The following is an 11486-nucleotide window of genomic DNA, read 5'->3' as shown; positions in this document are numbered from 1 at the left end:
GTCAAATTGTGCAGGTAAGTGGATGAATAGATAGACAGATAGATTGGGGTTGTTTCCTTCATGCAAATAATATGAGGCAATGAAACACTTATCATAATTCCAGCTATCACAAATTGATTTACAGATGAATCAAAAACAAGACACATCCAAAAACTGATGTATTTATGCATTATAACTTTTCAGGAAAAACTTTAGTGAGTTCAATCAAAAAATTTTATTCCACACTACCTAGAGAGATACAGGATGCAGTAAACATGTATAAATATAATATAGATATGAATACAAAGTAACATTCATGGCAAACATGCAATGCAATAAACACACAAATATTTATTTAATTTAAATAGCCAAGGCCTATCAGGAAGAATAGCATTATACACAGATTGTATGTGCATTGTATATATCAGAAGTGTGCTTTTTGTTAGTGCTTAATATCTATATTACTAAACGAAGGTTGTATATACGCACGGATGCCAGATGCCAGACGCACTGTGCCTCAGCGCCCCAGAGTCAAACCCGGCGGCTTTCCAGAGTCAGTAGGTGGCGCCCTGTAAACTAACTTGAGGTAAAGCGTGCACGCCAGGTTGTAAATATGCACAGATGCCAGAGGCCACAAGCAAGCCGTACACACTACCACCGCCGCCTGAATGCGACCGCCCACACCACCACATATATAACCTTCGTTTAGTAATGTAGATCTCCAAGCTGGGATCTACCGCCATGGTTACTTCAGCACACCAATGCACCAGTGTCACCATCAGGGAACTAGGTGGCGCCAAAACCGCATGCGCATAGCGATTCAGTGCCCCAGAGTCAAACCCAGCGGGTGCCGCTAAAACCGCACGCGCACAGTGCCTCAGCGCCCCAGAGTCAAACCTAGAGGCTTCCCAGAGTCAGTAGGTGGCGCCAAAGCAACACAACACAACCTGTAAAATGAACTTCAGGTAAAGCGTGCAATGCCAGCAGTCAGTGTACCTTAACAGTGCCAACAGTACTCCACTCCACAGTGCCAGCAGTAATCCACTCCACAGTGCCAGCAGTACTCGACTACACAGTGGCAGCAGCTACTACCCTACACAGTGGCACCAGTCAGTGTGCTCTAATCTACTGTGCCAGCAGTCAGTGTGGCATATTTGAATCACATATTTCAATGTTAAAAGTAAGTTCAATTATGATTCCTAACAGCAAATGACATCTAGCTAATGACACAGCCACAGAAAAACAAAAACGAGCCCCAATGGATAAAAACAATAAACGAAGGCTCCTACAACGTGCTTCTGAAACACCAGAAACAAAGGAGTCATGGCTCTAAAAAGAAAGAGCTCAGGTATCGGATAGGTGTGCAAACGAGACAACAGAACAACGGGAGAAGCGTTTGGAAGGCTTGCGCAATTGTTCATCACAAACAATATCAGACTAAACTGCAGAAAGGCTAGAAAGTCGTTTACAAGGTTTCAGATGTTCAGTATTCCAACAAAGAAGAATCCAAAGAGAGGAACAACGGACAGCCGCTGAACAATTCCGCAAGTTAGCTTAGAACGCATTCTATAATGAGTTCACAGTTCATGAAAATTCATTGGGATTAATAAGTGTCATTTGAAGTCATTGTCATTCACTTAACTTCCTAAAAAAAAAAACTGGCAACACAACTGACGAGTTTACATGTTGTTCTCAAAAGGGTCAAGTTAAGCTGCCTTCTTTGGATGAATATCCTGAATATTTACGAAAGCTTTTGACTAACAATGTACCAGAAAGTAAAAGATTTATGGAGTGCATTAGATCCTACAATAGTTCATTTGCTTTTGTAACTACCGGGGTAAATATCAAGCCAACGCCTGGGAATGGCCCATACTGCTTTTGCATGTTACATCGCGAACAGTGCACCCTGAGCCAAATCACAACCTCAAATTTGCCCAGATTTACATATTAGATCTAGATGACACAGTTTATCAATGACATATACAACTTTATGTTGCCTTTTTAAGAGTCCAGTGTTCATGTAACGCTCAAGTGAAACTACTTTGTACTCAATACCAGGGACCGCTAATTCAAGAACAGGAAACCATCTTTACCAAAAATGATGTTTGTATAGAAATTTTTGGTTAACTATTTTGAATTTACCATTTTATGAATTTTTTGTTTCCAAATTACTTCATTTAAACCTTTGTACTCCTATATTTTTTTACTTTTAAGTGCAGCAATTTTGGAATTAAATGATATAACAATTAAATTTCAATTTTAGTTTTAATAAATTGGATCATTTTAGTACAAATATATTTATTTAATTAAATGAAAACTTTCCCACCCTCCATCATTTTTCATCCCTCCAAAGATTGGAAGGGAACAGAAAGTAATTGCCATTCTTGGATTTGCGATTCTTTAGAGAATAGGAGGTTTACTGGTATGAATATATTCTACACATTGTTGCACACGTGCACTTGGGAGATAACTTGAAGGCTTATCTAATGGTAATTCCACCCTGAGCTGAAGGATGGCGCTGTTGCCTAATGCTTCTCCTCCTTTCTTTCTTACAGGTCAGATGACCTGGCACTTCAGGGTCACCATTTCCTGGTCCCGCCCACTCTGGTCTGGTTTTCTTTAAAGGGCACCACCACCTTATTTGTTTCAGTTGATCAACCGACTCCTATCTGAAAAGACATCTAACATTTTTGCTATTTTCTTTTCAGTCAATTATATGAGGTTTGCCTTCGAGGTTCACCAACACTTCATCCTTGTCTTTGCTTTTCGTACAACATTTAACATCTTGCCTGTATTTGAATGTGTAAGATGTTAGATGTTTTTATTCCAATCTTTCCCAAGCAATGGCCATGTTTATGTTTCCCAGAAAAGGTAGACTTTGCCTTGTCAATGATAAACTAAAAAACAATTCACATAAAAATATATTTTTTGTTGCAAAAACAGCCTCCAGTCTGTCAATCTACTTACCTAAAGAGCTGCTCACACTGAACTGAAGTGCAGCTTTGATCTACCACCTCTACAAAGAGTACAAATGAGCAAATACATAAATGTGGACATCATATTGTTGGTGAAATGTCTTCATATTGGTAGGTCAGAGCATGTCAACCTTTAAACTTCTACTTCAAACCAACCTTAAATATTCTTTTCAGACCAAGCATTTGGGTGGGGTGACCAGATGTCCTGTATTTCCAAATACAATATTTTCCTGTGAGCCCTAATAAAAACTCTTTATTTGTCCTGTATTTTGGATGTGACTAATTTCTCAATCCAATGAGGCTGCAGACAATTGCAATGCTAGCTGTAACTTTTTACAACATCTATGAACACCAATGAAATGTCCCAAGAGTTCAAAGCTACTGTAACAGCTATGTCAGCAGCATCAGGGCAAAATAGCCTGCTATCGTCATATAATGTATGTTTCCACAGGTAGTTAAATACACTTTTTACTCTAAATAACAAGAAAGCCAACCAATAATATAATCTGTCTTTGAAAATATTGAAATGTCAGAAAAGTCGGAATTTCTAATGAGTAATCATTTTTATTTTTGCCAAAAAAAGGGAAACTGACCAGCAAAAAGACTGTTACCGAGAATCTGTCCCATCTTTCCTTAATTCTAAACACTAAATCAAAACAGAAGTTGAAGTCAGAAGAAAAGGGATCTGAAAACACCACTAAAAACACAGGCAACTTACCTCTTTGATTTGGTTTTGGATGTGTTGAGTCATTTTGATAAAAGACCAGTCCCCCTGGTGCAGGCTTTTTGCTCATGTTGTGTAGCATCAGAAAAGTGAAACTGGAGAGGAAATTGGAAGAATGGAGAAGGGCTTAGAATGATAGAGGGATGAAGATAAATAAGACAGAATATGTGAAGTTTAATGATCAGGATGCAGAAGTTACTCTGCAGGGTGAGCTATTGAAAAGAGTGGATGCATTTAAATATCGAGGGTAAGTTGTAGGACAAGTTAAGGTTGTTAAGTTAAGTAGGACAAGGGTAAGTTGGTCCAGATGACATACCTGTGGAAGCATGGAGGTGTTTAGGAGAGATGGCAGTGGATTTCTTAACCAGATTGTTTAATGGTATCTTGGAAAGTGAGAGGATGCCTGAGAAGTGGAGAAGAAGCATACTGGTGCAGATATTTAAGAATAAGGGATGTACAGGACTGTAGTAACTACAGGGGGATAAAATTGATGAGCCACAGCATGAAGTTATAGGAAAGAGTAGTTGAAGCTCGGTAAGAAGTGAGGTGATGATTAGTGAGCAGCAGTATGGTTTCATGCCAAGAAAGAGCAGCACAGATGCAATATCTGCTGTGAGGGTGTTGATGGAGAAGTATAGAGGAGGACAGAAGGAGTTGCATTGTTTCTTTGTGGACCAGGAGAAAGCATATGACAGGGTGCCTCGAGAGGAGTTGTGGTATTGTATGAGGAAGTCAGGAGTAGCAAAGAAGTATGTAAGAGTTGTACAGTATATGTACGAGGGAAGTGTGACAGTGGTGAGGTCTGCGTTAAGAGTGACAGATGCATTCAAAGTGGGGGTGGGATTGCATCAGGGATCGGCTCTGAACCCTTTCTTCTTTGCAATGGTGATGGACAGTTTGACAGATGAGATTAGACAGGAGTGCCCATGGACTATGATGCTTGCTGATGACATTGTGATCTGTAGCGAGAGTAGGGAGCAGGTTGAGGAGACTTTGGAGAGGTGGAGATATGCTCGAGAGAGGAGAGGAATGAAGGTCAGTAGGGACAAGACAGAATACATGTCTGTAAATGAGAGGGAGGTCAGTGGAATGGTGAGGATGCAAGGCGTAGAGTTGTCGAAGGTGGATGAGTTTATTAAAGAATTAAGGTGAAGGTTAAAGGTAAGGTTTTTAAGAGAGTGGTAAGACCAGCAATCATGTATGGAGATGAGACATAAGTAGTAAAGGGATCACAGGAGAAGAAGTTAGATGTGACAGAAATGAGAATGTTGAGATGGATGTGTGGAATAAGTACTGAGACAATCAGAGGTACCACAAAAATGAAAGAGATGCTTTATCTAAGAAAGCACAGGTAAGTGTGTTGAAGTGGTATGAACATGTGATGAAGGCAGACAAAAGAAGAAGAAGAATGGACATCAACAAGAACCATGCAGAGATTTTGTTAGATTGTAAATGATTGGGCTACGCTTTAATTTTTTACAGATGATTCAACTACAAAGTAAACACACTTTCAAACTGGTAGCAGCTTGAAAGCGTGGGATTGAATGTAGGTTTGTGCGAGTCTCGTATCTCATGATAACAGAAACCTTTTAAACCAAGTGATTTTCTGTGTTTTCTGTTCAGACCTTATCTGGCTTTTCTATTTTTTAGACGATGCAATGAAACTGCTAGTCCTGCCTTTCTACAACTCTGTAGGGCTGAAGAAGGCAACTGCCTTCTTTTCATTTAGATGAACCCTCACATGGAGTTAAACATCTGAAGAAGATGACATGTTTTCTGTGTGTAATAATGGTTCCATTGCTGTTTCCTGAAGTTCTGGAATAAAGTCTGCTTAAAATGATTTTTCTGGCTGTTCTTTGTACAACTCTGAACCCCAAACATGACAAGAAGGAAGTGCATGGTGCTGACGTTTTATCCTGTCATCAACATGCATCTCCATTGCAGCGCCCTAGCAACTAATGCTCAAAATGGTGATGCACAGAAATACCAAAATTATGTAATCCTAAGAAAATGATTTCTGATTCAAACAATAATGCTAAAAATGGGTACAGTGACCCTTAAAAAAAGCCATAATATGTAAATAACAGAACTGTAGGAAAAGAGTAAACAATTGAAAACAAACACAAACCATAACAGTATGTAGACGAAACAACATTCCCAAATATAAGGAAAAAATTTCAATAATGAGAATTCTTAATCATATTTAGTAAGTAAGAGCTATAGAGGAATGAAGCAGAAGCAATCCTTCAATCACTATTAAATACCACAAATAAATATTTTGGTTAATATCTTAAACGGTCACACTGCAGTATAAGATTCCACTCTTCCATAAAGTTTTTTTAAAGCTATTTCTAATCTCTTTGGTCCTCAGACAGTAAATAACAGGATTCACTAGAGCTGGAAAGACATTCTGGATTAACAGTCCCATGATTCTCATGTCCACAGATGTCCCAGGAATTCGATCAGAGGTGAAGACCCCACCAGCTACCAAGAAAAATACGGATATGACCAGCATATGTGTGCCACAAGTGGAAAAAGCCTTAAGTCGTCCAACAGTGGTAGAGATTTGCATCACTGAATATATGATCCGCATGTAAGAGAACAGAATAAATATCAAAGAGATAAACAGCATGCTCAAGCCCATGGACAAGACCACAAAGCTTATCATTTTAACATCCCCACACGCTAAATGCAGAACAGAAGCAAAGTCACAGAAGCAATGATTAATTTGGTTGGACCCACAGAAAGGAAATCTAAGCGTGAGAACAACGGGTGGTGCAGCAGAAATAAAACCTGACACCCAGCAAGAAGCCATCAACTTGGAGATGCGACTGTTATTTATTAAGTTGGGGTAGTGGAGTGGATTGCAGATGGCTATATAGCGGTCATAAGCCATTAGACAAAGAAGGAAGCATTCTGTTGAAAAAAAACCCTGAAAAAACACAATCTGAATGAAACAGGTCGCAAAGGGAGTGGATCGAGATTCGAGTCTAAACAGAAGTAGCATGCTGGGCACGGTGTTAGTTGTGATGGCAATGTCTAAAACAGCCAGTCCACAGACCAGTATGTACATGGGGGTGTGTAGAGTGTGGTCTGATGAAAAGATGAGGATCAACAAGAAGTTTCCCACTAGGATAAACAGGTAGACTGTCAGGAAGACAGCAAATAAAGTTTCTCTGCTTTCTTGGTCTCGGAGTCCAGGAAATCCGGTAATGAGAAATTCTGTCACTGGAATGTTGGTTTGGTTTTCTCCAGACATGACCTTGGTGCAATCAAAACTGAAAAATGAAAAGAAAGCAAACACTTAGAATATATTAGTGTTTCCCAGCCTCTATCCTGCAGAGCTCATGTGACTGCAGGTTTTTGTTCCAATCGACTCCTTTTTTTATAGATACCTTGAGTAAGTCGAGCGTAATTGTGGAAAACCATTTAGATCAGTTAACATCAAATGTAAACGTGGAAAACAATTTAGATCAGCTAATATCACATTATAATGTGACCTTGAGAGATGCTCTGGACACAGTGGCTCCCTTAAAAACAAAAGTGATCAAAGCACATAGAAACTCTCCCTGGTTTAATGAAAACAATCGAGCTCTTAAATTAGAGTGTCGAAAACTGGAGCGCAGATGGAGAACAACAAAGCTACATGTCTTTCAAATTGCATGGACAGAGAGTGTAAATAAATATAAAAAAGCCCTCTTTAAAGCTCGCTCAGAATACTATTCTACATTAATAGATAGCAATAATAAAAATCCTAGGGTACTTTTAGAGCAGTGGCTAAATTAACAAATGGCAATTCAGATCAACAGTGCAAAATACCAACAGATATTAGCAGTACAGACTTTATGAACTTCTTTAATGAGAAAATTAAAAATATAAGATCCCAGATCTCAGCATCACAGTACAAACCAAATATTAGCTTAGCAGACCCTGCACATTGCATTCAGCACTTTAGTAATTTTAATCCTGTAACTCACCAGGAAGTCTTAACTTTAATTACTAAAATGAAGCCCACTACTTGTTCCCTAGATCCAGTGCCAACAAAACTAGTAAAAAGTGCAATGGATGTTCTTGCAGCGCCTATTCTAACCGTTATCAATAGTTCATTACTGCATGGCACGTACCTGATGCACTAAAAGTGTCAGTCATTAAACCTTTACTTAAAAAGTCAGACCTAGACCCACACATACTAAATAACTATAGGCCTATTTCAAATTTACCATTTCTCTCTAAAATACTAGAGAAAGTAGTCGCCAGTCAGCTTCAGTCACACCTTACGCATTACAATTTATTTGAGAAATTCCAGTCTGGCTTTCGCACTGGTCATAGTACAGAAACGGCACTAACACGGGTTGTAAATGACATTCTGATATCCTCTGATGAAGGAAATTCCACTGTAATTATGTTGTTGGACTTAAGTGCAGCATTTGACACCATTGACCATTCTATTTTACTGCACAGGCTAGAAAGCGATGTTGGGCTTACAGGCCCGTGCTCGCTTGGTTCAGTTCTTATTTATCAAATCGATTCCAGTATGTACAGAAATGTGCAGACAGTACTCCATCATTATACACAGAAGTTCAATATGGTGTCCGCAGGGCTCAGTACTGGACCTTTACTGTTTTCACTTTACATGCTTCCACTGGGATCTCTCATTAGGAAACATAATGTTAATTTTCACTCGTATGCAGATGACACCCAGTTATACCTTTCATTTAAATCAAATGAAGTTTCTCCGATGTTGTCTTTAATTAGTTGTGTTAGTGAATTAAAGGAATGGATGAATGAGAACTACTTGTCTTTAAATACAGATAAAACAGAGATGTTAATTGTTGGAGGGAATGACGCTGATCACAGCAATATTTTGTCGTCATTTAACTCAGTTGGAATCCCAATTAATTTTACTGAATCAGCCCGCAATCTAGGAGTTATCTTTGACTCTAGCATGTCATTTAAAGCACATATTACAAAGTTGTCCAAAACATGTTTTTCCATCTTAAAAATGTTAGGAAATTAAGGCGCTTTCTAAATAAACAGGATTGTGAGAAATTAATTCATGCATTTATCTCTAGTAGGATTGACTACTGCAATGCGGTGTTCACTGGCTGTTCAAACTGTTCTCTATACAGCCTCCAGTTAATCCAAAATGCGCTGCAAGAATTATTACAAGAACAAGAAAATATGAACACATAACCCCAGTTCTTAAATCTTTACACTGGCTCCCAGTTAAGTTTAGGGCAGATTTCAAAATCCTCCTTTTAACATATAAAGCATTAAATGGCCAAGGTCCGCTTACTTGTCTGAACTTATCATGACTTACAAACCTGAGCACATTAAGATCTCAAGATGCCGGTCTGCTTAGGATTCCAAGGATTAATAAAATAACAGTGGGAGGTCGAGCTTTTAGTTACAGGGCCCCTAAACTGTGGAATGGTCTTCCTGCTTCCATAAGAGATGCCCCTTCAGTCTCAGCCTTTAAATCCCGGCTGAAGACTCACTACTTCAGTTTAGCATATCCTGACTAGAGCTGCTGATTAACTGTACAGACTGCATCTCTGTTGTTAGTCATTAGCACTATAACATAAGTAACATGATAATTATATTTGAATACTAACCCTCACCTATTCTGTTTCTTTTCTCAGTACCCAAATGTGGCAATTGGTGCCACGGCCCACCTGCCAAGTTGTTTGCCTGCCTATGGTAAAGTCATCCCTGATGGAGGATCACAGGAATCATGGGAAAGAGGGTCCTTTCATGAGCAACGTTTCAGCCGTGGCATGGCCAAATGGGGAGGGCAGCTTGATGGATGAGGTCTCCAGGACTCTAAAAATATCCAAACCTAATTATGTCATATCATCTACTGTTAAACCGTACTTCTAAAATTTTTATTATTATGCTGTCTTAAGGAATTGTTCTGTTCTGTATATTGTATTGTATTGACCCCCTACTTTTGACACCCACTGGACGCCCAACCTACCTGGAAAGGGGTCTCTCTTTGAACTGCCTTTCCGAGGTTTCTTCCATTTTCCTACAAGGTTTTATTGGGAGTTTTTCCTTGTGTACTCAGAGAGTCAAGGCTGGGGGGCTGTCAAAAGGCAGAGCCTGTTAAAGCCCATTGCGGCACTTCCTGTGTGATTTTGGGCTATACAAAAATAAACTGTATTGTATTGTATTGTAATGGGACTGCTACTCTAAATAATCAAGCTGTTATTTCCCAGTTTCTGTGTTTTGGGTTTGTCACACATGTGTGTTATCTGAGGCACATAATCCCCCTCTGATATTGGGGGGGTGATGGTTCTAATCATGTCCTCTTCCATTCTCTCCACAATACCGAGAAGACAAAGGATGAGGGCAGCTGACTCCGCCCCTTCTGATCTTCCACCTATAAATCACAGGGCAGCAGGAAGGAGGCATCACTCTGTGATCAGAGCACCCTGCAGGACGGAGCTCTTGTCCCATGGCCTTCACTGAAGGAACTAATCCACTGTGTACTAACCGCCTTCCAACTTTTTTTTTATTTGGTTTCCTATTCGCCCCAGACAGTGCCTGTTTTGATTTATGCATCCTTGGATTAAACGGGGACAGCTGGCGCCCCAACAATTATCCTTTTGGACTTGATGTTCCTTACTCAACCACAGGGTAAATGTCGAAATTCTTAAAAAAGTTATGATTGATAAATCTCTATTGGAATGTACCAAACATTTCTGAATGTTACATTGTAGTAATTTAATATTTTTGTTTTGTTTCTATTTTAAATATGTTTTTTTAAAATTTTCAACATCACGATTCCCAGGTGTTGTGGTTATTTAATCCATTATTTACTAATGAGCTGACACTGCATCCTTTCAGCATTCAGTGGTGTTTGTCCAGCTCTCTGTTCTACTCGTTGTAAATTGCCATTATTAGAATAAAATTAAGGGTGGAAACTACACAGAAAAAGGGCTAATTAATACAAAGACAGCTAACAAGAGTTCATTTAAAACTATAGCAAAATACAAACACTGTCTTAAATATGTAAACATCATACTGCTGTGCTTTTCTAAGCACAGAGTAAAAATTAGCTAATTAAATGAGATGAATTAGAGGGGAAATGGCTCACTAATTTTGTAACTGGTTGGAACAAAAGCCAACAGTCACAGAGCACTGGAACATACAGATGTAACTATTTGTTTTAAATGCTCCTAAACAACATATATTTCTACCTATCACTTGTTAAACGAGAACAATGAAGGCTTTTGAGTATCTAATTCTGAAACTAGATGTTGTAGGCATCAGAAGTAACCTACTAAATTGGATCACAAATTGATTTAGCAGTAAACTTGTGAAATTTGTAGATGAAACAAAAATTTGAGGAATAGCAGACACGGAGGCATCAACAAAAACAGTTCAGAAAGATATGAGCAAGCTTCACAGCTGGGCGAACACTTGGATGACGTAGTTTAACGTAGAAAACTGCAAAGTGCTAGACATGTGCAAAGGGAACATTACCTATAAATACAATACAGGAGACACTGACCTACTGGAAGCAAACTCTGAAAAAGATTTAGGGGTTTATATTGACGCAATGTTTTCATCATGTAAGCAAGGTGCTGAAGCGATTAAAAGACAGATAAAATGTTATGTTAAGGCTCAGTACAATTCGTGTGTAAGCAGCAGGGTTGAGAAAAATATCACTCTTGAATGAAAAAAAGTACAAATTTCTGATTTTTATCCACAAATGCTTCAAAAATAATTTTCAGAATGTCCTTCTGTGACGGCATCAGACACAGCAGTTGAAATGTATGAGGAGATAACAAAAATAAACATCA

General features: G+C 38.9%; 1 protein-coding gene across 1 annotated transcript; it reads right to left on the bottom strand.

The window, feature by feature from the left end:
* Positions 1–5968: 5968 nt before the first annotated feature.
* On the bottom strand, positions 5969–6937 carry LOC120524321 (olfactory receptor 6N2-like). The gene has a single exon (XM_039746184.1). It carries the CDS (start codon positions 6935–6937, stop codon positions 5969–5971), a length of 969 nt encoding a protein of 322 aa, XP_039602118.1.
* Between the last annotated feature and the right edge of the window lie 4549 nt (positions 6938–11486).

Source organism: Polypterus senegalus, chromosome 2, assembly GCF_016835505.1.
Source record: "Polypterus senegalus isolate Bchr_013 chromosome 2, ASM1683550v1, whole genome shotgun sequence".
NCBI lineage: Eukaryota > Metazoa > Chordata > Cladistia > Polypteriformes > Polypteridae > Polypterus > Polypterus senegalus.
The sequence above is the reverse complement of the archived record's forward strand: the minus strand, read 5'-3'. Positions and strand labels throughout refer to the sequence as shown.

What these genes read in the sequence shown, in the direction of transcription:
- LOC120524321 (XM_039746184.1), bottom strand. Translation starts at nt 6,937, where the DNA reads ATGTCTGGAGAAAACCAAACCAACATTCCAGTGACAGAATTTCTCATT.